This window comes from Melozone crissalis, unplaced genomic scaffold (genome assembly GCF_028551555.1).
Source record: "Melozone crissalis strain CALT ecotype California unplaced genomic scaffold, PUWL_Pcris_2 ptg000042l_1, whole genome shotgun sequence".
Taxonomy (NCBI): Eukaryota; Metazoa; Chordata; class Aves; order Passeriformes; family Passerellidae; genus Melozone; species Melozone crissalis.
In genome coordinates, this window is record NW_026535820.1 from 51,587,982 (window position 1) to 51,615,593 (window position 27,612).

At 40.3% G+C, this 27,612-nt stretch overlaps 1 protein-coding gene across 2 annotated transcripts in view; it reads left to right on the plus strand.

Moving 5' to 3' along the window:
- Positions 1 to 27,612, plus strand: part of LOC128942753 (cadherin-6) — a 97,336-nt gene that overhangs the window by 26,310 nt on the left and 43,414 nt on the right. The window contains exon 2 of one of the 2 annotated variants that reach the window (XM_054285434.1): positions 25,011 to 25,367. The exons of the other annotated variant lie outside the window; for it this stretch is intronic. Coding sequence (XP_054141409.1) covers positions 25,140 to 25,367 — 228 coding nt within the window. The 5' untranslated portion in view covers positions 25,011 to 25,139. The remainder of the gene's footprint in view (positions 1 to 25,010; positions 25,368 to 27,612) is intronic. 2 annotated transcript variants of the gene reach the window in all.

The window sequence follows — 27,612 nt, forward strand, 5'->3', positions numbered from 1 at the left end:
TCCACTGCTCTAAGCGTTATGGCCCATCCCTAAATGTAAAAATTCAGGTTAAGGAAATGTGGGGTTTCTCATCTAATAGGATTAGGTACTGCAGGAACTGCTGCTACACAGAGTCCTGCTAAACCAAATTTTACTAGTGTCTGAAGAGGGGTGTGTGTGTGGACAAACAGTAAACTGGGAATGAGAATTCCTCAGGATCCTCATAACTACTTTTGGGAAGTTCATAATACCTCAGATTTTTCAAGCTGAAAGAAGTCTGTAACTCTAGCAGATGAGGCTCCCCATGTGGAAAGCAGATTATCCCCATAACAGCCTATTGCTGGGATCTTTGACCATTCCTCTAAATGCAGGTCATCCACCAGATGCTGGCCACCTTCAGAGAAGAGGCATCAGACTCCATCTGCCGTGTGCTGTTCTCACACCGCTCAACAGCTCTAGTCCTATGTTCCTTTTTTATTTTTTTCCCCAATGGTTCAAGAGTTCAAATTCCAACTCCTGTTGAACTCTGCTATAATAAAATAGCCATTGCCTGGAAGTGTTATGATAATCAATCTTTTAACAAACCAGGTAGAAGAGACAGAAGTGCAGAGACATAGCAAATGCCACTGCACAGTGTGCTCTCCTGTTACCTGGAGGCGTTAGGCTGTACAGAAACATAATGTCAGCAAGCACTTGGCTAATTCAGCTCCTCCTCATCCTCAGTACTACCTTGGTAAGAGGTAGATAATAGGGATAGGGCTCTTATTTCTGTTCTTTGCAGATTTTGTTGCTATGTGTTTTTGTAAAGTCAAACAAATAGGAAAACTAATGACAGCATGTGAGTATACCAGAGAATAATATTACTTAGGGACCGCTGTGCCCTTGTTTCCAATTAACCTTAGTGTTCATCATAGGTTGCAGCCAGCTGCATCTATCACAGTTACTTGGGTTGGGGGAAAACATACATCATTATTACAGCCACACAGAGATATATACATTATTTTCCTAAAGCATCATAATCCTCCACTTAACCAAAGAGGGCCTGGGGTAGCTGGGAGGAAATGAAACTCAATTTTCGCTCACATCTGCTTCAGACTTCAGTATAATCAGCACCACATGCACTAGACAAGGTCACAAACTTTGGCAATGCTCATCGCAACATGCAATTTCTCCATTCTAGTGCCATTAACTGCTCAGCAACCTTTCTTTCTCCATCCCACTGTTTTTAATCTGCTAGAGCACTTCAGAGCAGGAATAGGAGAGCTTGTCTTGCAGACCAGTTTCCAAGATCACTGCCACACACCACGCTTTGAGAAATAGTCAGCAGTGAACCAGTACCCCATTTGTTTCAGTGGAATAAGGAAAAGAACAGCACAGTGGGATGCAATTTCAAGTTTGCTGGCCAGAACCTGAATCTGGAAAGAGATTCTGATGGCACCAGCATTACAGGCATTGTAGTGTCTCCTCTGAGTAACACCCTGATAGTTTGTGGGGACCTGTAGCTGACATGTAGAGACAATGGCACCAAAAGCATATTTTTTCTTTTATTTTTAAAAGGGTAGAGAGTCATTGTTTTTATTGCCCTCTGTTACAAAGCTGTTTATTTGCAGGATGGTGCGGTCAATGATGCACTATTTCTGAGAGCCTCTTGGCTTAACCTGCATTCTTTTAGCTGAATCTTTGTTCAAAGCCTGTAGTTTGTTTGAAGCAGAAATGAAATCAAAGCATGCATCACTTGAGACAAGGGGAGGAGGTTCTTGTGAATCTTGCCTTACACTATTTCATATGGTGCTTTTTGTGCTGCAGTTGCTTCCTTCATAAAAGCAGACCTTTCCCAAGCTACCTCCCTGTAAAAACAAAGGGTTAAATGCACTCCCATAGGTTTTGCTGACTACCTCCCTCCCAGACATTGACTGAACTCTCCTTCCATGGAGGGCCTTTCCTCCCCATTGCACGAGGCAGCACCTCCACACGCCACTGCCTCACTGCCCCTGGGTAAAGGTTTGCTGTGTCCAAGGGTCAGAGCACCCAAACATCAGCCACTTGTTTTGAATCTGCCCTTAGCTCAAACAAGGGGATGTAAAAGTGAGTAGAAGCATTATGAAATAGGCAAGACAGGCCACAGGTGCACAGAGGTAAAAAGATAACCAAGTCCCTGTCTTCCAAGCAGCAACATCAGCTCTAAATAGCTCTCTCTGTATGTATCCAGCTGATGATGAGCTGACAGATACTTCACAGCCCTCTGGCTGAGGATTTGGTTCTTATGTAAACCTTTGACTTCAGATTGCATTCATGCAAGAGGATCTGGGATTTTTATAGAACCAGATGCATCTTTTGGCAGAAGGTGTATAAGCATGTGTGTGGAGGGGGGCACATTCAAATTCAAATTCTCCTCTCCCTTCTTTTTCTCTGTAAGGGAAATTGTTAACCAGGGAAGACATTTATGTTCCCAGAACATTGTTTGCTTTTCCTAGTTTCAGAAATGCTGCTGTGCTTAGCAAATGGTGTGCTGGTCTCCAGCACCGAGGATAAACAGACATCCTACTCCTGGTTTGCAAACATGTAGAACAAAATGTGTTACTGGAGAAAAACTAAGGCTGCTCTGAACTTGCAGGACAATCAGAAGAGTTCATTCACCTTTGTTCCTACCTGACTCAAAAACAAAATGCCTGTTTGGAAAGAATAAGTTAAATAAACTTACTGGAAACATAAAACCATTTGTTTCAATGAGTGAGAGATAAGATGCAGAAATCCATTCCTCACCTGTAATCCCTACTGTTTTTATGTGCACTGAAAAAGTACTTCTATCAGCATGATGCCAGCCCATCATTTCTTAGATAACGATCAACATTTTCTCTGTTTTGCTCTCCTTCTTAGGCCCCAATTCAGCAAAGCGTTCAGGTACATCTTTATCTGTAGGTCCTCTAGCAGCCTTCGGTAAAAGCATACAGTTTGAAAGTAAAGTGCTCTGCTAAATTGGGTCTTTCATGGAACTAAAGAGAAAGCTCACACAAGAGCAAAGCAGCTTTGCTTTCCTTCCAGTCACACTTGGTTTATTCACTTGCTCTTGCTGTGTACAGCTGTGGATTGCTGGCAGCGTGCTTGGATGGAATTTGCAGGATTCACAGCTTCAAAAATGAGATGTGCCAGCCTTTAGAACCAGCTTGTATAAACACAGGCAACCAAAGCCTCCATGTAAACAAAGGGAGGTAATACATATATTCACACCTGAGCAAACAGACACACTCGTACATGCAGCAGCAATGCTCCAGCAGGTTCTACAGCATTCACTGTATCAGCAGACACAGCTCTCATTTCTGCTATTGCTTTTCTCTTGGCTTTGTGATCAGAGAAGCAGTGGAGCCAAGTCTGCTAGTTTTGCAGCACACTGTAAAATGTATGAAGAGGTCTCAAAAGCTCTGACAGGGTCTCATCTATACTGAGCTAGCTTTATAGTTGTGCTCAGGGAGTGCAGCATGCTACATTGAATTCCTACCTTATTTTTTGTTGTCCATGTACTTTTTGTGTTTTCTGTAATTTTTGCCTGTGGGTGTGGATTTGCCCGCTGTCTTGCTGAGATCTTGGAGGAAAGGAGATGTTGCTTGATTTTTGAGGAGACGAGGAAATTTTAAAATATATCCTGTAATTTGAAAGACATGGTTTAGAGACTAAACCACTAAGTGATGTATAATCATAGAGACCAGAAGAAGAAAGAAACTTAGCATCACAAAGATTGAACATTTCTGAAGTCAGGCACAAAAAATCTCCCAGGTATCTCAAGACTTCAGAGGAAGCAGGTTGCTTTATTGTAGTCTTCACTGTCTCAGTGCCTTCCTTGCCCTGCCACAACCTACACCAAGAAGCCACACTACCTTCGTTACTGGTGTAAGATGAGCTAGATTGTACTTCCTGCTCCATTACAGAGTGGCATGTGCAAGTCACCCCAGAGGTGATTTAGTCTTTTGTGGTCTACCCAGGGCCACCTTCAGTACCAAGTAAATGTTGATCCTGAACACACAGTCAGAACATGTGGAGCCTTTCATGTCTGAGCACACTTGGCCAGCTAGTGTGGCAGGCTTCTGGATTACCCAGGCTCACTGTCATCTCCTTAGAGCTGGATAGGCTGACCTCTTGTATAGCCACAAGTCCCACTTACTGCAGTGAGAGGTAAAGACATTCGCCCACAATCATAGTTGGCTCAGACTTGACATACTCTTCTGTATGAGCTTTGCAAAGATTTAATGTTACTTCAAGAGACTTGCAAAAGTCCCTGAGGGAGTTCATCCACAGGAGTTAGATTCCTTCATGGGATGCATTGAAGTCAGATGGGTGCCTAATTCCCATTAAGTTGCACGAGTATTTTTATAAGTCCCTCTCGGCACTATTCCCTCCTGGCTTCCCTTCCCTCTTCTCCTTCCCCCTTCAATCTTTTAAATAAAGATAGCACTTAGCATAAAGATGTGTTGCAAAGCTCTTCTCAGTGCCTATAAAGTGCTTTTAAACTCTGGCAGAAGTGCCTAAGTGTACAGTGTTCAGTGAAACTGGAAACAGTGGGGATTTTTATGGAGATGATGTGCAAGCTCTGTTCTAGCCGATACATTCATCTCAAATTTCCCAGGTGTCAACGTCAGAAGCCTGAAAGATGGTGCTGATTCCCCAGGGCTCTCCTTGCCTTTTGGTGCTGCAATTAAATCCCCTAAGTCTGATTCCCATTTCATCCATTTCTGCATGACTGAAGCGGGAGATGTGGTTTTAGCAACAACATAACAGGAGATATTTTAGCTAAAGCTGTGTAGCTAAGGCTTAGTTATACTTTGTCATCTTCAAAGAAAAGACAGATAATATACAACCACCCGCAATACAAACAAAAGATATAGGAAGAAAGTAGGGAAGGGCGGAAGCAGACAACTGACAAACCAGTAATTTGTTAACAGGGAGATGAAATGCAACAACAGATTTATTTATCAGACCATTCTGTTAACCTCTAATGCAACATTTCATCATTTATAATTAAGCTTCCCATTTTGTTATTAGACCTTAATAGCTAAATTGGCATCTTGCAGACTAGGCCAGGAAATACAAGCAAGCACAGGAGTTCAGGCGCAATTCAGTCCCTTCATCAGTTCTCCTCAAAAGCTGCATTAGCCCCCATTTTTCCATGTTGCTGAAGTCTTGTTCCTATATATCCTCTTCTGCCTATGCTGTGGTGGTGAAGGAGACCTCCTCACTCTCCACCTGCAGGCCACCTTCCCAGAACTGTTCACATGGACCCCTGGGACCCCTCCCCACCTCCTTTGTGTCGACTGTTTGCTTTGAGATCTGCAAGCTGAAATTAGCTTATTTCAACTGAGATTGGTTAAGGCATTGTGCAGCTTAACAACCTCCCTTCCTGGCAGGGTGTACAGATGAGCATTTGGTGACAAAAACTAAGCCAACGCAGCTGCAGCTGAGAGAGAACATGTGGACAAGACTTTGCTCCTCCATCTGAGCCCATTCAGTTGTGTAAGGTAGAGCTGCAGCACTCTTTATGTTCCATCCATTTATACAGGAGCAGGGAAAAGGAAAATAAACAGGAGACAGAACTTGAGCCAAAGCTTTCCCTTTGCTACCACGCCAAAGAAAGGCTGGAGAAGAGTCTCAGATGTGGTGGTTGTGCAGTCAGATGGGCAGCTTGGGTGCTATAAATATTAGAGTGTGGTACTCAGCTTTAGCACAATGTGGTTGGAAAGGATTTTCCTCCGAGAGCCCCACCAGATCACAGTGGCTGGAGGTGGGAAATGGACTTGCATGCCATTCCAATTTGGTAGACACAGTTTGATGTCCCAGCTGAGGCTCCTGAGGGGAAATAGGAAAATGAGGGTCTAGCTTGTGAATCATGCCAAGTGTTAGCTGCCTGCCACATTGCCTGCCTGCATCAGATTTGCATAATTTTGCCCTTTCTCAATAGCAGAAGTGCGCGCACCTGGAGGGCTTTGATGACAGAAGTACAAGTGCCTGGGGAATTCTGGCACCACCAGGGTCAGCTGGCAGCTGAGAAGAGGTTCAAAGGCTCTAAATACTGAGCCTCAGGGTCCAAATTCTCTGTCCAGGAACACTGATCATATTGGCTGTTTCATTTCAATGATTAGACAAGTATTACTTCTATTATATGAAAGTTGCTTTTGCACTTTGAGGAACCCTCTTTTTTCCTTGAATGTCACCAATCCATTAAAAATCCCACATAATAGCCACTCTTATTCCATTCCTTTATCCCATTCTTCCTGATGTGCTCATCCTTTTAAAAGTGGACAAATTATTAAAGCTTGTTCTTAAAACTCTGCCAATTACATAAGTGGCAACTGTTATCAGCCATATTTGGGAGAAAAAAGGCATCAAATTGCCTAATGCCTGGGCAGATAGTATGCAAAATCGGGGTGTTCCAACCAATGATTCTATCCAACAAACTAGGTCACTTCATGACTGTCTCCCATGGGATTGTGACAGGTTTCATGAGGTAGGGAAGGAAGAAGGTACAGTTTGCTAGTTGGAAACAGATTCTGTCCTACTCCTCTTGAAGTCAATGTAAGAAATCCTATGAATTTGAGTAGGCATAAGAAAAAGGCAAAATACAATGAGTAATAAAAATTATTTTCTGGCCAGTAAGAGGTTTTTATTAAAACATTACTGAGTAGTAAAAAACAAACATGAAAGCCACAGAACTGCACTTGACATGAATGTCTTTTTAAAAATAAACAGACATGTTTGATTATTTGTAATCCAGTATAATCCACTGTGTAATATTAAATATTTTAAGAGAATTTTTCTTCCATTTGTTCTCAGCATGGTTGGCCTGAAGCCACAATCTTGTTATTTTTAAAGGCAACACTCCACTAAGGGTTTTGAATTTCTTTCATGTTGGCTCTTTTTATGGCATTTTGAAATTGATTGTACATAGCAAATTTATAAGAGGGGAAAAAAACCCGAAACCCACAAACAAACTATGGCAGCATATTTCTCTCATGTACATAAACTCCTGATCTTGTTTCCCAGGTTTCTGCAGCAGGAGAGACTCTACAAAATAGTTGCTAGGAAAAATAAACCTGTAAGTATGGAAGAACAGTAAAAATCCTGCTTCCACAAGGCCGAAATATAACCAGTTCCTCCCTGTGCCACTACCAGAGAAGGGGAAGCAGGTGGATTTCTTAGAACCCTTCAGAGCTGAGAGTGCCAGTGGTGAAAGAACTTGCCTGAGCCTCAGCCAGATATAGAGGTCTGGGGAGAATACAGCTTGGCTATGGACTGAAACCAGGGCCTAGTTCATTTTATACAGTTTTGAATGCACTGTTTAATGGCATTTTGGTGCCAAAAGATCAAGTAAATCAGTCTCTGCAAGAAACTGGATTCTTCAGTAGAAGGCAACAAAGCAATTTTTTTCTGATGGTGTTTCACTCTCTGGCAGAAAGCATGCTTTTTGCTCTGTGTCCTGGATGTACACCTAGCAGATCAAGTTTGCTATGACTGCTGTGTTGCTCCTGCTCACAACAGGTATTTTGCACCCCTGCCACATCCTCCTTCCCATGACAGCCTCTTCCATCTGCCATTCTCAATCTCAGCAGGATTCAGGTCTTGAATTTGAACATCCAGAATTAACTCTACCAGATTTGAAAGTCTGGGGCGCAGCTCCAATGTGTATTACTTTGGCTTTCCACTCAAGAGGTATTTTGTCTCAAACAATGAAAACACATTGTACATTCAGATTAACTTTCATTGCATTTGAGCCCAGATAGCCGGCTAGGACACAGGTTATATTTCCAAATATTGTTTGGCAAACATCAGACTAGAAACATGCTTTCCTAAAAGAAAATGGAATTTCTCCAACATTAACCCATCTCCAAGAGCTGGGACTTTAATTAAAATAACAATTACTGCAAGACTTGTAATGAAATTGGGAGTCTGATCATCTCGCATTCCTGCCCTACTGAGGCTTCTAAGGTGACATCCCTTTCTTCCTAAAACTTTCTGCAATGTAAAAAATTACCTGCATGAGCAGCCCAATTCTCTTGTAAGATATTTGTATAGGCCTATAACCTCTTTCGGGGATTTCTTCTTAATTTGTATTCATTCGCAACCAGCAGAGAGAATGAAAAGTGTGGCAGGGAGAAACTCATTCCAGCAGTTCTGCAGCACCCTGCAGCTTAGCAAAGGTAATTTGTGTAGTTACAGCTCTGCTTTTATTGAACACATCTGCAGCAGTCATTGGATTGGGATGTTTCCTTTATGCCTCCTTGAGAGCTAGTACATGTCCTGGGCGGAAGGCTGAATTTGAGAAATGTTCACATAGCCTGTGACCAGCTATGAGAATACAAAAGTCAGATTACTTTGTTCCTATTAAACCACAGAGATACTATAACACACACACACATACACACACACACAAAAAAAAGAAACAATAGAAAGGACTCATGGGTAAATAGCTATTTATTTGTTATGATCTCACCCTAAAGATTTTCACGTTAAGGCTTAATGTGATTTGGAACAGAGGTGAGCTGGGGCATGGGGTTGGAGATCAAGCCTATAAATAACAGTAAGTACAAAAAACAGTTTAAAATTTTGTTCAGATCTTTTTTCCTTGTCTAAAATAGAATTTATGGATTTTTCCCTTCTACTATTAGGATGAAAATAAAGTAGGATAAAGCAGCTTTAAAGTGCAATTAGAAGCAATTCAGGATAAAAAGCTCATCATGACTAAACAAGTGCAGCTGCAGGCAAAAGGCAGAGAAGGACTGACCCACAGCCACAAGGTTGATTTTACCCAGCCAAGCGGATTAGGAGTAGGGTTAGATACCTGGAGTGTTTGTGGCATGCTGTCCCCCAGAGTGGGTGAAAGATATGCAGTGGAAGCACACACTCCCTTTTAAACCCAGAAGGAAATTCTGTTTGACCAAACCAAAGTTGTCTACCATTCCTTTCCCATCCCTCACAGGCTCTGAAATGTTCAGAAGCAAAATAGCGACCCGTTCTGCTTCTGATTTTCTTACTGCAGTTTTGCATTTTAATATAATTCTCGCTACACCTAGCACTACACGTATTATGTTCACATATATATGGGGAAAGAAAAAGACATTTAAAAAGTATAGATCCTACACTACACTACATAGAAGTCTGTCAAAATTTTGCACAATAGACCAGCCGACAATTAATCTTCCTTTCACCCCCAGCCACAAGCTGTGCTTACATCCCTCTACGTCAGAAAAAGCACATTCATCCATTATCTGTCTCTTTCTCGTCTCATTCACCAAACAGCTGTAATAAAAAATCCCACCTTATAAATTACTTCAGAACACAAAGGGAAATCTCTCCATTTTGTAACAGATTGGCTAATTTAAAATGGAATGAGGATTCTATTTCCCTCATGTTTTATGCTAGCATATACTTTCTAGGACATCATATCTTGTTATCAATTTACAGCAAGTATTCATCCAGATTACTACAGGGTCCTCCAGCAAATGCAGAAACAAATTGACATTAAGAAGCCACACATTTTCTGTAGGGAGTCACCTTCTGCAAACCTTGCCTGCCCATAAGTATGCATAAAAATGCAGCTTCTGGAGAAAAAAAAAAGATTGAATTCTTATCTTGGGGGAATGGAGGAGGGAAGTTGGACTATTAATAAATCCAAATGTTAGGCTTAAAAAATTATGCAGAGTTTAAGAAGAAATGATATATTGTACTCTCCCATTTGAGAAGGAATGGCAAGGCAAGACAGACATGACCATTTTTTCCTTGAAGACAACTCATTTTCTTTCATATGCTTATTCAGGACTCAAGACTTGAGTGCCTTTTAAGTGGGAGTCCCCACAGGAACTGCATCCTGGCCTTTCCCCACCATGTCAGTTCAATGGGTATGCAATTCCACTGAAGTGAAAGGCTCTCTTTCCCTGTTTAGCTTTTAAGAGCAGTGAGGCATGTTATTTTTTTTCTTTTTTTATGAGGAAACCAACTTGTCTGTCTCACCTTTTGCTGCAATTGGATATGAATAGGGACCCAGCCATCACTCCCAGATTCCCTGTATTTACCAGAGGGTCTATTTAAGGAGCTGATAAAGGAACTTTAGAAGCCCCAGATACCATCAGGAAGGACACGTTCCCTCAGACTTCGTTGCACAGGAGCTGAATTTCAGCAGCTCTGCTCACATATTTTGTCAGCCATGGGTGCATGTCCGAAGATGTTCTTGGATTTGGAGAGGTGGAGGTTAAATTGCAAAACCCAGGCTGGTGTGTTGATTACAGAGCTACTCAGGACAGCCTAGGCTTTGTCAGAGGCCACTTCAGGCCTCAGAGTATGGCAGAAAGCAAGGCTGCCTAAAGTCACCCTCATCCACATTTTCCTCAGGCATCCATATGGGCTGCACCTCTGTGATGTGGCTCCGAATTTCAATCAGCCTTGACTAATGAATTGACGCTGTCTGTTTTGGCATGGGGCTTGTCCCTGCAGTGCAAAACTGCTGAGAATAGGGGCTGCTTCCAGAGCAAAAATTATCTCGTGACCAAGAGAGCAATCACAGCCCTGGTGACGCGCACAGTGCCCTTCCTTCAATGCTGCTCCGAGAGGACAGCGCAGGGGAGGGGCACCCACTCAGATCATTGCTGGGCTGGAACCCAGCCCCTGCATCGGTGTCAGAGTGCTGCTGGCATGAGATTAATATAAATGCATGAAAAGGTACATCTGAGGGGTGTGCCCCGAGTCTTCCTTGCCTGGCTGCATCCCAGGATCACAGCTGGATAACCAGCTGTGTTCCCAGCTCTGAAGCACTGCCAGGCTAGAAGCCTCTTTGCTGCCACTCCTCTTTCTCCTTGCTGCTACTTATTATTTTCCCTTTTCCCACACTCCTGTTGCATAAAAATTGCCCATCTGACAAAGAGTATTACAGTCAAAATCCCATTATGGGCACAGGAGGACACACCTTTTATGCAGAGCCGACAATTAGAGTTTATTGTCAGTCTAATTATTATTTCAACAGTAAAATCAAAATTAATCAAACAGTTACTCCAAGTCCAGCTACAATGAGGCTAATATTTACAGTTCGTATTATCTAATTATTGCTAATTCCCATTAACAGTACAGCCCAATTTGTTACTCATCAACTTCCTGGTATTTACCTCCTTTGTTATATCACACTCACCTTTCTTACGAGTAGAAACAGCAAATAATTAGCACCTTAAAATCTTCACTGGGAGGAATACTGTGAGTTACACGGCTGCTTGAGATTTTTATGCAGTTTGTTAATACCACTTTTTTAATTGGTGTGCAACTTTAGCAACCAGTTACTCACTTAAGAGGTGTTGGAACAACATGCATGCTGTAATTTCATTAGGGTAAAACTATGACATTTTACAGAGTGAAGATAACACCAAAAATAAGTTGGATATTAGTAATCTGTTGGGCAATTGCTGATTCAGCCAAAACAAGCTAATGTAAGCTCAGGACCAGGCAAAGACTGAAGTGGCCTATGTTCAGGTAAAACAAAATCTGCAATTATTCAGTAGCAATGGTAAGATCTTATTTCCTAAGGTGCAGGGCTATAAAAGCTGTGCTCACGCTGGTACTGCTGATGCAGCCTTGTACGTGCCAATTACATCAGTGCTGGTGTCAGTAAAACTCTTCTTGTCTGTTCTTTTTCCAGCTACAGCCAAATGAACTTCAGTCCAAGTGTTCCATGTCACTCCCCCAAACACCTGAGGTTTTCATTCAAGCTGTTCACATCTGATAGAGTCACACTTCCATTCTGAGGAACAGTGGCTTGTGATTTGAAGCCTCCATCCTATTCTGGATGCTAACATCCACTGAATCCACTGAATCCAATGAATCACTTCAGCTATTCAGCATTGAAATTAAAGTTCATTTCCTACTGACAATAGTAAGATTGCAATAGCCATTATTAGTTTAGTTACTAGTGTATAGCACACAGGTACAGGCATAAGAGAGTGTGTGTGTGTGTGTGTGTGTGTGTGTGTGTGTTTGTGTGTGTGTGTGTGTGTGTGTATATATGTATATATATATTTAAATACATGCACATGTAAACTCAACACTTAGAATATGGTACTAAGTGACCATGTATCACATTTCTGACAAACTTCAGGCATAGATAAACAGAAAGAAATGTACATTTAAAACATAAATCTTAGACTGGAGTAGATTGGATCTTGTTTTTCCATAGATAGACTGAATCTTGGGTAATCCCTACTGCTTTACAAGTACCCATACTTGGAAAACAGTCATATTACCACCTACAAGCTAAAACAGATTGCAGTAAATCAGAAAATAGGGGTATTGGTTAGTGATTATGAGAAGGCAGAAGAGGCACATAATACTGGGGAAGAATTCCCCTCACATTACCTGTGTGTACCCAACACGGGTGTGGTGGCTAAGTTGGAAGGGTTTTGAGTAGGAGAAAGAATCTCATTTCTGGTTTAAAACAGAAAAATAATGGATTTTTTATGTAACCGAAGAAACAACATTTTGTCACAATACAATTCAATAGATAATGTGTTGGTAGAGCTAATAAACTGCTGGTGTAACCTCAATTTGTTTTTAAACTTGTCTTCAATCCAGCAGGCAAGAAACATCATAAAACTTTAAATGTCTTACAGCTTCTTTAAGAAGAAATCATTAAAAGGAAAGTTGACAAGCCTTATGTAGAAAAAGTTTAAATCTTACAGAGTAGTGAAAAAGAAACATGTATGTGTTTATGAGTACATCCATGTTCAATTTATAATAATTTCTCAGATTTTTTTGGTGTCCATATTGTCTTCTGTTTCTGCATTAGGTCTAAAATGTCACGGTATAAGAGGCTTAAATGTCATTGACTTGATTGCAGTAAGAGTTAGGTTTTTAAATGCCTTTGAAGTTCTGGTCTTTACATTCACTTTGTATGTTCAGAAATTGTTCTTTGCAATTCTCACAGCACTACACTGAGAATAAATACAGTGAAGATTATTAAGTGATCAAACGCCTTGGTAATAGAGGTTATGTGGGTACCTTAGGTGAATAAACACTCACAGTTTGCAGGACAATTTGACAATTTTTGGCTTACATCAGTTTGCCCATAACTAGAGGTGAGAAGGAAACAGGAAGGCAGAAACTGGGAGGACCTTGGGATCAAAGCTAAGTGACCTTGACAGGAAGAAGGCTTTTATCTGTCCAGAAGGAAGCAGCCCAAGCTGATGATAGTCAAAATGCACTAGAAGTGCATGTAATATTTAAGATACCGAAGTGGAACATGTTATGAGTGCAAATAAGTCCAATTTTTAGAAATGTATGGGATTTAATTAATTGCATTCTTTGTTGCAAAAGCATGGATTTCTCTGGATATAGTCAATAAACATTTGATCACTTCAAATCGTATTTAAGTTCAGGTCATTTAATCTCCTGTCATAAAAACCAGGCTAACAGAAATTTTGCCAGTAAGAGTAACAAAAATTGAAAAAAGCTATGGTAGAGCTAAGAAAAGAGCTTGTCTCAAGAAAATACTTAAGACACATGGAGTCTTTCCATTAATGGAAAAATAGATGATTTAGCCTTCTCTGATGTGAAGGCAAACATCAGAGATTATACTGGCACCTCAGGTGGTCGTGTTTCTTTTCTTACCGGAAATAATTTTCTTGAGCATTAAGTGCTCAGAGGAATGCCTGATGAAAAGGATTTTCTGAAAAAAAAAGTCTCTCTTGTCCAGATTGGTATCTCCTCGGGTTTTTTTTTTTAAACAGGGACATCTGTTAATAGGCAAAAAAGCTAAAATTATACAGAAATTATTTCTTTTACTTCTGCTCCTCCCAGACTACTTTTCCAGTGTGTTTGATCTTGGCTATCAATCCCAGCAACTCCATAGAATTTATTCAGAATCAAAACCAAAAACTCCAGTGAGCAAAGGCCAATTTTGCTGTCTTCATTGGCTTGCGCAGAGCAATGTTCTACTGAATCCTGGACTGAGAACAACCACTTGAATCATATATTCTGTATTTTTAGGATTAGCTCCTTCAGTTGTCTAAAACATAAAAGCAGAGCTGTCCCAGAAGCTTCTAATCCCCAATTTGCTGCATATGATGATCACATAGTTATTTAGTGTTAACAATATAGTTAAGAGTTGCAGGATAGCTCCAGTTCCCTTACATGGAAAACAATAGAAGAGAGTCTGTCTGGAACAGATTTTAAAAATAAAGCACCAAATTCAAGTCTCCATTACACAAGGGGAAGATTTCAGTAATTCCATTATAAACTCCACTTGCAAAAAACCAAACTCTCTATACACCAAAGAGATTCCACATATAATTGCAAAGAATTTAGTGATACCAGAAACTCCAATTGCTTTAAGTCAGATTGCAGTCTTTCCTGACTTTTGTTGATGTTCTTTTTCTTTTTTTTCCCCCATGCATAAGAAGAAAACATTTTTACAGGGATTTGATCACATACATTTTATTGGTTTCAATGCCCAGAGAAAGCTCCTCACCAGAGAAGTATGCTTTAGCAAAACAAGCAAAGGGTTTAGCCACCTGTATAGTATTTGATTTTCACAATGTATTTATATAGAGCTGTATGAACCAGGAGAAAAAAAAAAAAAAAAATTGTGCCATTCAAATTTCTTCAGTATTTCTAATTAAGCGACTCATTAAGATTTTTCAAAGAAATATTGATGTAAGTGGTATTATTAAATGCTTCAGAAGCTATTCAGTCACAAGTAACATTATTCTTTTATACATTTTCATATTCTGAGAAACATAAAATTGCTAGCAAAAATATATTAAAAAGCCCTTCTCAAAGAACAAATCCACCTCTCAGATTAGTGATTTGAAAAGCAAGTATGCATGTTTCCTATTCAAGAAACTTCAAGAGTTTCAGAAACATCACTCACTGTTCACAAAACCTCAGTTAAATAATGAGTCATCATGGCTGGAAATACACACTGAAGTGGTAAAGTTTATTGCCTCACCTGAAGTCACAGGTTGAGTGTAGCTGCTTCTGCCATGCACTTGAACAATGAATAAATATCATCCTTCTGGAAATAGAATGTGCTACTTGTCAAATTGCTAGAACATCCCTGCCAGCATAGCATGGTATTTATTCACCCTGAGTGAACCACAAGCATACCTTCTTCCCATTTTAATATCCATCATTCTGTCCTAATAACTGAAGTCACTCAGAAATGGTCAGTCCCTCTCACTGCTGCAGCTGCTTCCTCATGCTAGTCCTCCTGGGCTATCCTGGCTATCTCATCCTGGCTATCTCCACCCAGTCTAGCCCTGCTTGAGAGTTCCTAGATCCTTAACAAAATCACAAGTAGGATCAAAAGATCTAAGAAGGGAGACCAGCCCGTCTTCATTAGCTCTCCTCTCTTGCTACAGCTTCTTAAGCTGTGTAATTAATAAGGGTAACATTAGGAAGCTTTTATAGATTCTATAGTGTTTAAGTGTAGCCAGTTACTATCATGATCAAAGAAATAACAGACCTTTCATCAAAAAAGAGGCATGACCTCCTAATCTACAGTTCTTTTAATAGCACATTCATAATGAAATCAGTCTTAATGGGCATCTCTGCATTTTCTAGTTGACTTCTCCCATTGGAGTATATCTGCACAGATGGAGTTTGCTTGCCCACAATGAGCTGAGCATTGCAGGCATTTCTGATTTGGTAGCACTCTGCACCCATTTCACATTGGTTAATGGCCATGAAAGTCTGTGAGAGAGAGAAGAAAGCTCCTGACAATCAAATGCAAAGTCAAAGTTTAGCTGTTTCTATCATGCCCAGGTTCCAGTACCTTGTGTCCCACCTCGTTTGTTTTCCCCTAACTTCAGAGTGGGAAATTAGCATATGTTTCTGTCAAGAAGTCAGGAAAAATGAACTGAGCACTGAGCCTCTAGCAGAGAGGAAGATGCAAGCAGCAGCTGGTGAATAGGAAACTGCTTAAGAAAGACAACTGCTTTGCTGTGCCACAGATGAAATGGGGCTCACTGGGAGCAGGGGTAGTGAGGAGAGTCCCTGTAGCAGGGAGCTGTGAAACGTAGGCAGAAAAGATTAGAGTCACTAAAGGAAAATAATAAAAAAAAAAAGATACAGCAGCCATCGTATTTGGCATTGTGGCTATCCTAGAAATGTGAATTTATGGACAGCTGTAAATAAAAAATACAAAAGAATAGTATAAAAGAATAATATAAAAGAATAATCTCCTTTGTACATAGGAAAAGTGCATAAGTTCTAAAATGCCTAAATTAGAATTGTGGGAGTTCTGCTTACCTGTTTGCCCTCACTTGCTAAAATGATTCTCTTGTTACAGTATCCAGGTTTCTTTGGAAGGGAATAAATCAGGATTTTAGCAATTAATGTCGTATTTCACGCTCTGCCCAAAACACCCTTGTCAAAGAATTTTCTTTTACTTGTGTCTGTTATTGAACTGCCTAATTGCTACTGTCAAAAATAGTCAGTCTTTGATGAGAAGATATGCCTGTGCCTATTGAAAAAGATGCCTTGCCTCCCCCTTTATTTTATTCCTGGCTGTGCATGTGGCAGTGTAGCCTGTGCCTTCATTATCACACTACAATACTTCAGGGAGAACTGCAATGCCACTAAAGCATCTGCAAGCCCAGATTTTTCTCCTGTGTTTGGAGAGTATCGCTGACACTTTGGCTTTGAGTAATTGCTGATCAGCACAGAAAGGATCTGTTGCCTGTAGTTCTGTCTTATTTATGGGAGTTTGTGGATAATTTTCCTCAGATGGCATGAGGGTAGATACCTAATAAATGGTAGGCTGAGTGTGCGTGGAATGAAGCTAAACAGGGTATCTCCCCTAGAGCGAGAGAAACCGTTTTAAGGGAAAAGCTGACCATTTTTCTTATTTTTTCTTTAATGTGTCCAAAAATTTTTAATAGTTTCCTTACCAGATATTTTTGAATGGTGGCATCCCATACCGTTCTCAGAATGGAGTCTTGTGTAAAATAGCTCTATTTTTTTTTTTTTAAACAATGAAGAGCCTAAAATGTCACTGATCACTTCAAAAGGCATGTCCAGGAGACTTCCAAATTCCAGTGTCCAAAAAGAAATACAACAGCAGATATTCAGACCATGTAGCTTTTTCAGTGGGAGACAAAGAATTTTAAATTAGACACTTGATGGTCACCGAAGAGTCTTTCTATTATCTGGATAGGAAGGCCAGGCTCCTTTTCAGACATCAAATTTTGATGCATAGCATAGACTGAATTTCTTTTTGATGACACACCTGTTTTGAAGAACCTGCAAAGGGTTAGGGAAAACCATAACTTTATAATTTGATAGCAGCTTAGTGCCTGTCTGAGGAAAACAGTAACTTACACAACGAGATGATAACGCTGCAGACTTATATCAAGAACTGCAACAGGAAATAAGATTTTCCTACATTTTCATGGCTTCAGGGTTACTTTGAGTGCTGCTGGAAACTCTGGCTGTAGTTCCATGCACATCTGCTACTCTCTGCCATTAAGGTACTCATCAGGAATAAAAAATATGCATATCAAATATGCATAGCAGTAGGAGCTCTACTGATTTGTTCTTCTACTAAACATAGTTGATTGCTTGGCTGTTTTAGTCTTCTATCAAGGAACAACTTAATGTAATTTACAGTGTTAGTCTGTACTATCTGCTAGTCACATACCTGTCCCTGGTTTAGATTAGAACACAGCATTAGCAGGTGCTTCCTGCTGCAAGGGGACATGGAAATGCTGCGGAGGCCTGTCCCCACATCACCTGCAAAGGCAGAAGAAGCTGCAAGCCCTTTGCAAGACCAGCTCCTGCTCGGTGTTAATGCCACCCAGAGGCAGCTCACAAAGAGGACGGGATCAGCTAGGGCTGTGTCTGTCCTTCCTCTCCCATATCACTCCTTGCAGAGGTGACCAGCCTGTGATACCTACCTAAGGTTGCTGCTCCTGCTTTCACACCAGGGAATGCCCTTTCCAGGTGCTCCAGCTACAGTGTCCATACACCCTCCAGCTCATACCAATGTCCAGCATTGTGCAAAAGGTGCAAAGCTGCTTGTGCTGCTTAGAGCACAGACAGGATGACTTGGACTTCCATCAGAAAGGAAGAATAATATTCTCAGGTTACAATACTGCTGTAAGCCTCAAGAATCCGCATCCAGATTCCAGCCCTTACACAGAATATCTTCCACAGATGTTCTTGAATGACCACAGAAATGTCACTTAATGCAGCCATACAATGAAAACAAGATTTCCTTTTCTGTGCCATTCTTCTGTCTTGTGTGTTGAGACTGTTTTTGCACAGTGGATAAAAGATACACTCCCAGTGTGGCTAACTACAGAGACTGAGAGTGGGTATCTCTGGAACAAGATGGCACTAAGGATCTTTCCAAATGCCAGGTGAAAAAAAAACCAAAAATCTCTGAGAACAGACAAATACCATCATCATTTCACACAACAGCTATTGAATAAATTCATACAGTCATCTTTTGGCATGGCCGTTCATGACCTTAAGAAGGAGACACACTTCTCACTTCCCCTCTTTTGTCAGTGTGTGCTTCTGTGAGGCCTGGTGCTCTCACTAGGTCCACTAGGATTAAATCAGTTGTATTGTACAAAACCACCATGTTAATAGTTCCCAGTGCAGGATGGAGGTAGTAGTTATCTTAGTATTTCTACTGCATTTAGTTATTTTTATAGTGCTGCACCTTTTTTCCTGCTGAGAGAACTGAATAAAAAAATGACTTTGAAAGACATTATAATCAACGGCTGCTGGCTGCAATTACATTGTGTACTTGATGTCTTCATAAAGTACTTCTAGTTTAAACCCACAAATCTTTCAGTTTGAATTTTCTCTTGGCTCTGTTCTGTTTTGTTATTTCAGTGGTGTATTTACAGGAATGATCGCTAGAGTATATGGGTTTATATAACAAAGATATAAAAAAAGTTATCAGAAGATTAAAATTTCATCAGCTATCTTTACACTGGAAAAGTGGCATTTTGTTCCATTTATGACTGATATTTACAAAGGCAAGCCTTGTGGACAATAAAGAAAAAAAACATTTGGGTTTCAGTGCTGTAAAAGCTTATTCACACTTGAGAAAACTCTTAGATGAAGACTTTCAGATCTAAATGTTCATAAGAGAGACATAATTGTAAAGTAAGCTCAAACTTAACAATGGCGTTTTAAGTCCAAGTCAATTATGGACAAGTCTGCAGTGTTACAGCTTCGGAGCACATGAAACTTAGCTATTACTGAAAATATCCAGCAAGAAATTCTTTGCTATATGTGAAAATGTATTAATATGATTTATTAAAATGTATTAATATGATACTGAAAAGAAGTGAATATGATAAATTTGGAAGCTTCTATTTTTTGAAGTTAGCTGGAATACTTTTTTTTTCCTCTGAGCAACTAATGTCACTTTAACCTTTCCCCCTCCATGGTAAGAAAGTAATTTTTTTTCAGATTTTCCTCAGAGACTTAATAATTTCCTTGCAGTCTGCCTCCAGGCTAGCCGAATCACATTCTTCACATTAAATAGGATGGCCCCAAGGACACCCTAGGGTCCTGGCTTCTCTGACTAATTCAAATTCTCCTAGGGACTTGGACATTGCTCCTTTGGCTTTGCAGTAAGGTAAAATCCAAGCAACAGATCACCAGATCATTACCTAGAATGCCTCATTCCATACCCCAGACTCTCACATCTGATGCAGTAAATGCAGAAGTCACCATTTAGCCATTTTCCTCCTCCCCCATTAATGCTTTCCTCACCTTTGGTTCCTCAGGCTTTGACAATGAGTTGTTGATGTCTTGCCCTGTCACAGACCTGACAGATTTAACACTTGCACGTGATGTTTGAGCCAGGGGAGAGTCCTTCCAGCAAGACTACATGACTACAGAGGGTCTCGCTGGGGGACTGGGAAGTGACTCTCCTGCGTAGGGAAGCTGTGAATCCAGAGCCTGCAGTCCAGGTACTGCCACTGCCAGTTGGCTCTGTAGAATTGTTTGGGCTTTAAGCAGACTCAGTTAGCCTGACAGACTTAATTGGTGCTGATTGGGTAAGCATCTAGATAATGATGTCAGAATATTTTTGATGTGTTCTCATGTCATCTACAAAATTAAATATAAATTAGAGCTTTCAGAGTAGAATCCTTCTTTTCTTCCAAAGATACTGCTGGTAAACACTTCATATGATGATGAAGCCAGGGAGTAGTTTGTATCTTTCTAGCAACAACTCTAAATTAGACCTGATTTGGGGGCAGTAAAGGTACATATACTTGTGCATTCATAGTGTAATCTGCTAGATTGAGACAGTAGGGTCTATTCTTCATCTTTGTGCATCTTTCTCTAAGAACTTAAGCAAACTCCATAAGGATAGAGGCAATTTGTTGTGTCACATAAATAAATATACAAATAAATAAAAATGCCTCAAGCCCTAAAACATCTCCCATGCTCAGTTTCCTATATGCAATGCCAAAGCGTATATTAGCTTTCACCTGCTCATTCAGCTTCTGTGACAGAATAGGGAGACATTATCAGTGCTTCAAAACACAGATGATGTTCATTCAGTGTGCTAATGGACCTTAATCCAAACCTGTGAAGCTTTGTATGCAGAGCTCAAACAGTGAAACTGTACCTCAATGGCCAGGGAATAAAGGATATATTAAACTGCCAGTTCTGTTTGATTAAAGGTTGTATCAAAAACTTTAGAGACGCTGATTGTTGCTAGCCTATTTAGAAGCTATTTAAAATCTAATTATCAGCAGCCCATAACATCCAGGATGTATAAATTCATACAGTAGCATATTTGAATGCATGGGTTCAGAAAAGAAATTATCCTAAAGTCCAGACTCTAGTACGCATTATAAAGAATATTTCTTTGAGAATCTGCTGATGGAGTGACCACTATGGGGTTGAACAGAAAAGAATGAGGAAAAGCTGTTTTCCCTCTCCTTGCTGATGCCCCTCATGGGAAGGCTCTTTGCTGGTCTGGTTTATTTAACAACCAGCTGGGAAGACCATTACAATGCACAGAGCTGAGCCGGAGCAGAGGTGGAACCTCTTTGGGGTTCCTCATGTCAGGAATCTGTACCTGATGCCTGTCACTATGCCAGAAATGCATCTCCAGGGCAGGGCTCCCTGATTCATAGGAGTAACTCCAATGGATGCATTTCCTTTTTGGTTTATATTTTAAATACTTGGATATTGCTCTGAAAGGATGTAAATTTGCACTGAGTTCTCACATTAAGACATTGCATTAATGAAGTGTTGGAGAGGGTGAATAGAAAGGCTGACTATGACTACTATCACCTGGGGGAAATAATTTTGAAATTGATACTTATAGTGATTAAGCAATTGTCTGAGGTTTAAATCTTTCAAAGAGGTGTGAACATAAACTTCAGATCTGCAACTTGTCACACACTGAAGAAAGTTCTGTAGCTGCAAGTGACATTGCTTTTATCCTAACTACGACCATAGCTAAAGTTAGACTGGGATTTTTTTTTTTAAGCTTGGATGTGCACATTCCTTCTTTTCTTGTAAAAAAGCCCATATTTGCTATAGATTTAAGCGGGCAGAGCTAAGCCAGTTGTCTGAGGCTGTTGTACACTAAAATTGTTTTTCACTCTTGACAGTTGATTACACAGCAAGCTCCCCAGCCACCTGACCAGCTGATGGTTGAGAGAAATGCCATGTTTAAAGTGCCTCTTTTTACCTGACTTTGTGCAATGTGAAGAAAAAGTTTCAGCCCCCATCCCTGGGTCCCATCAGTTATATTTGCACATCTACACTTAAAGAAAAGAAAATCTCCCTGGTGAATGACTTGTTTTCAAAATAAAGAGTGATTGCACAAAAAAACCGATTGCATTGCAAAGACCTCTCTGGAGCATGAGACACTGGGACTGGAGCACAGAATGGCATTTAAGAGCCACAAGAGCTCACCCTACTAAAGGCTCAGCTCAGAGTGTAGTGCTCTGTCTTTTTTATTTACTCTACTAAATTTGTCACTATGACCTATAAAAGAGTAATCAGCACCCATAGGGCAGAGACACCCTGGATTCAGCTGGTACTTACCCCAGTTGCACGCTTAAGCCGGGGTCTGTACAGGTGTGCCTCCTCTCCTGCCTCTCCCAGGAAAGCTGCTGGGGCTTAGCTGCTCTGCTGCATCATGAAGGCTGTGCAGTCAAGAAGGACATTACAGATCATGCCCTTACTTCAGCATTTTGGACACATCTCTGCAGGGGAGAGTAAAGGGCTGTATTTCACAGCTATGATATCATTCTTGTAAGCTATAATTCAGCATGAGCCACTATAAAACCTTTCCCATGACATCAGAGCTGTGAAATATAGCTGACTTCAAGTGCAGAAAATTCCCCCACAGGAATAATTGTTTCCTGGCAATTGGTATTTGAAGGACTGATCCTTTAAAAGGCTGGCACAAATCCCATCTAGGTAATGCTGGTCCAGGCAGCACTTCTCTGGAAATGTTATGTGCGGGAGCAGAGGTATGGAGCCCCACCACAGGATCTGGCCATAGAGGAGCCTGTCAGGTGATGATTTTCACTTCCTTATGCCTCAAAAATACAGGCAGACCTCCCTAATAGCAAAGTAGTAGGTTTGCTGGTGTGCTGTACTCCCTACATCTTTCCATATCTGCCCTCCAAACACAGATCATCCTGATATGTCCATCCTGGTACCTGGCAGCTCACCAGGTCTGCCCCTGCTTGGGGCAGTACTTAACTCACCTGGGCAGGTCCCACAGCAACCTGGCAAGAAAATGGAAGTCAGAAATGTTGTGTGAGACACAATTTCCTCTTCCATACCACATGAAGGAGGATGTCCACTTGAATACAGTCAAATGGGAGCCAGGGTAATAATCGATGTTGGCAGAGCCATAAAGGACAGGACCTTACACGGATCAGAAGGGTACAGGAGGAGGAGGAAAGAGACTATAGACATGGAGAGGGTTAAAGCCACCTCAGCTCTCCCTATCCTGGTGTCTGAATCTGCTGAACCTGCTGCTTGTGTCCTGCTCTAGCAAGCTGCACTCTGGTTTGCTGCTGCTCCATCAGTTGAACTGAAAGCAATTGTTGAACACATTGTAAAGCTTAGTTATGCCAGCTTTCCCTGTTCCTCCTCTGGGAAGGTCTTGTTGTGAATGCAGCTCTGTTCTTGCTCTTCTCTCTGTGTCTATGGTTACGTGCATGTGTGAATACACCCAGGGGTCTGTGTCTCTCTCACAAACTCTCAAAGCTGTGTGTGGACACAGCTCCCATGACCTGCAGGACAAAGTTATCTTTCCCTGGCTAATAAGAAAGCTAGCTACAACCCTTCCCTCTTCTCCAGAAGAAATTACACTGTGTCAGAATTAATTGTATTATTTACATTCTTCCTCTTAATGCTAAAAATCTTACTCCTTCTCACACAGAAGTTACCTCTTAACAGTATTTTACCTTTTGAAACAGTAAAATGATATTGTTGGAACAGTCCTGTTCTATTACCTACTATTCATATAAAAGCTAGGTGCTATTTTTTTATAGAAAATTATTTACTAACAGGAACTCTAAGAGACTTGAGATTATTTCATACAATTTATTACCATGAACAACGGCTGAGAAAGTAGTTAATCCAAGGCATTGCAGGTGCTGTAACTCCTTCAGCATATCTCAAAGGCTAAATTCTGTCTAATGTACACCTTTAAATAGACAAAAACATACTATAGGTGAAAAAATCATCTTTGATGTAGAATATGATCCATGTAGTGTTTTGTGAAGCACAACAAAACAAAAAAATTTTCTCTTCAATTTCGTATAGTCAGTGTTATTCCACAGTCCAAATACTGAGAGATGCTGTATTGAATCTTGAGCTGGTTCAGAATGATTTATTGGATTTTGATCAGAATGCTGAAAAAAAAAAACTAACTTTTTTTCAAAGAGCATCAGTGAGAAAGAAAATGAAAATTAATCAAATTATCCTTCTCTGAGGTTATAGATCTGTTTGAACTAAAAATTCAATGAAGTGTTTACAACAAAAATATATGTTGTGGAATGTTTCTGTCAACTAATTCAGATTTTTTCACATTCTAAAATGTTCCAAAGCTGTTCATTAGGCACTGGTTAACTGAGACACATAGAGTATTTTCTTCCTTTTGAATAGAAGCTTTCAGCTTTTTCAAAAACAGAAGAGCTGTCCACAGTACTCTGGGGTACTGTATCTGTAGTACAAGCTTTTTGCATGTTGAAAATTATGCGGTATTCAGAGACAGAGATAATTTTTGTAATTATTTTGTAGGTGCACTGATATTTAGTATTGTAACAGTAGGAAGCAGTAGATAGTAAAAACCCACAGGTAGCAATGAACTAGCTGCAGTTTGTTTTCTATTTTTAGAAGTTATTCGTGAAAGCATTTACATTCATAACTATGTATTTAAAGATTCAAAACTCTGGCCATAGATAATGGGAAAACCAAAATGTCCACTTCATCTCCTATGCAATAACAAGCAAGTCTATTATGTGTGAGGTATTGATTTATTTATTTCACTAACCTGTTAAGCTGGGTTGATTCCTTTCTAGACAGAGTAAAAGACAAAACTCCTTAAATGTGAGGGAAAAACTCTGAAGTTAAGTCCAGTCTTTTCAGTCCATAACTATAGCAACAGAATGCTCCTGGGAAGACAGTGTGCAGTTTTGCTAGCACTTCTTTAATGTAATATGGTAACCTCATCAAGATCCCCAGTAAGAAAGTAATCAGTTACATCCCAAAGTTCAGACAGTAAAAAGAGAAATACTTGGCTTGCCTTTATAAATGAAGGGAAGCAAATGGGATTAAAGGGGACCCACACATACCCTGAATCCAAACATCATGACTCCTTCCCCATACTTGATATGGATCCACTCAGATCATTTATAGGACCATTTGCAACATTTTTGAATCAGAAACAGCCCAGGTTTTCAGCAATCATTATTACTCATTCACCTTGTGGACTTATTGCTGCAGTGATGACAGTTAAGTACCTTTGGAGATGCTAAAAGAGTTGCTATTTTTCTTTTCAGAGATCCTTTGAGACTGCAAAGACTATTTAAAGAAGGAAGACGGCATGAGATTGGATTTAGTGCAGTAAAGTAGGTTAATTTGAGGACAAGACAAAAAAATCATTATTTAGAACTACTGGTGTTGCCGTGATGAGAACTTACCATTGCTTCTGGCTGCTGTTTTGGGCTGGTCAGCCCCACCAAAGTTTCTTAACTCCATTACCCAAAAGGACTAGCGGCTTTCCAGAAAAGGAAAAGGTTTTGGTGTTGTCTGGAAACAGCAGGCAAGACTTCCATCGTTCCAAAAGGAGCTGGATGTGGAATCAGTTCTTTTTATTGGAGGAATACACAGGAACTGACTACCAGTATGTTGGCAAGGTAAGTTACTTTCATATGCATCTATATTTTGATTTTAGAAGCACTGGAAAGCCAGCATTAGCAAGTAGGGAAGTACAATGCCTGCTACAACTTTTAGTTTGTGTTCTGTGTGCCCAGCCTCTGCTGAGGAGTAATTCAGTGGAAATGTCTGTGCACTTCAGTTTCAGAATGTAATCAACAAGTCTTCATTTAACCAGGAGGTCCCATGGCAAATCACTGGCAATTCTATTAAAGATTTTGCATTTTGTTTTGTGTCTGGAAATAATGCAGCTTAATTATAGGCTAGATTTTTAGCTTTAAACTGGGATATGTGTTTTCCCATGTGCTTACTAATTTTGCTGTAGTCAAACTATGTAAATCAGGAGAGGTTTAGAGCTAAGTTGGGATTCACAGTACTTACATTTTTGGTGAGGATTCTCTCTACCCAGCTAAAGGTAATTGTTTTCCTTTTTATTACCCACTGCACACAGCAATGCTACAGCCATTTTCTGATGAGGTTTTGTGGTGCCACCGATCTGTGTGAAATGACCTTCACACCACCAGCCATGCTACTACAAAGCATGGTTGAAGCACACTGTACACTAAGAAGCAACAGGCAGCTGAAAAATTCTAATCTCAAAGCATACTGTTAGCTGGGAAAGGGTAAAAAAAAAAAAAAATTTAAAAAGAAAAGTCACAGCTTTACTCTGAGAACATCCACCTCCCTGAGCAGCAGACTCACATATAGGTGACAGACTTTATGTAATCTGTAGAGCAATGCACCTGTGTCAAGAGCCTAAAGAGAGTCTATACTGCCCAAGGTGCCACAGTCTATAGGAATATGTCTTGCAGAATGCAGAAATTATGCTACTGATGATGACATTCAAAGCAGAAACAATACAGCCTGGTTTTCCAAACAAAAATGGGGTTGTATCTGATCTAATTTGATCTCTCAAGCCTCTTAGCAAAGGCTGCAGATCACAGTGATTTGACATTTTATCTCCCTCTGCAAGCTTCTGAGCATTCCCATGAGAGATGGTGGCTGCTTTTCTTGCCTGCCAGTCAGCTGTCAGTCAAAGTTGGATGCAGCATTCCTTTCCTGCTAAATGGCTGCAAGGCATGATTCAAATGAAGAGCTACTCAGCTGGTGTAATACTCATAGAACTCCAGCCAGGATAATCAGCATTCATGAAAGGTACCATTGAGCCCAATCTACAGGCAAAGGCCAAAGGCAGAGAGTCCTCAGAGAGGAGAAATAGAGAAGGAAGATAAGAGGGTAAGAAAAGACACCAAAACAGAAGAGAGTAAGAGGAAAGAACTAGAAAGACAGAGATGGAAGGAACGGAAGCTTTATAAAGAGGAATCAAGATGGAAAGGAGAGGGAAATGCCATTAAACGGGGGTAGACGATAAGAGTTGGGACAAAATTTACCTAAAAAGAGCAAAGACAAAACCAGAAGATGAGACAGTGAAGGAAAAATAAAACCAAACAGGTATGAAACATGGAGTCAAGGATGAAAAAAAAGGCAGCGAATTGAAAGACAGCAGTCCTCCATACACTCCCCTGTTTCACAGTCTGCAGAGGGGAGTCAGGGTAATGGGGATCTTTTTGTTCAACAATAAAGCATATGGTCCTGAGGTGATCCTACAGTCTCATTGTCACGGTGAATTTTGACATTAAACTTCATCAGCCCCCCATTTTTTCTACTGCAGAATTAGGGTACCAGCTATTGACTTCAGAGGGACTGATGGGGAAATGAATATTCATGCAGAACAAATTTGCTGAGAGACGGTTTAAAAATGGTCTAGTTGGACCAGAAAACCAAGACAGTTTCAAAAGGAGTCAGAAAGATAAAAAAAGTACGTTATTTTTAAAAGTTGTTCTTCCACCTATTTGTACTTTATTACACTTTCTGTTGTAAAGCATAGAAACAACACATAATGTATAAATGTCATTGATTTTGTGTTCCTAAGCCATTCACAAGTGGCCTTTCACACATCTTTCAAATGCCAGAACCACTCACACTCTTGTAACTGAACAATTAGCCAAGAGGCATGAAAGAGCAGCCTTTTATTATTAAAGTTGAGGATTGGTGTGAGGGGAAATGATAAAAACATCTAAATGTCTCTAAATTGAGGTAACTAGGCAATTTAACTGAGCAATTAAACTTGATTGATGTGGGCAAATGAGGATTATGAACATTTTTATGAAGCATATTTTTTTTTCTCAGAGGATTAAATGTTAACCTTAAATATAGATTTAAAAA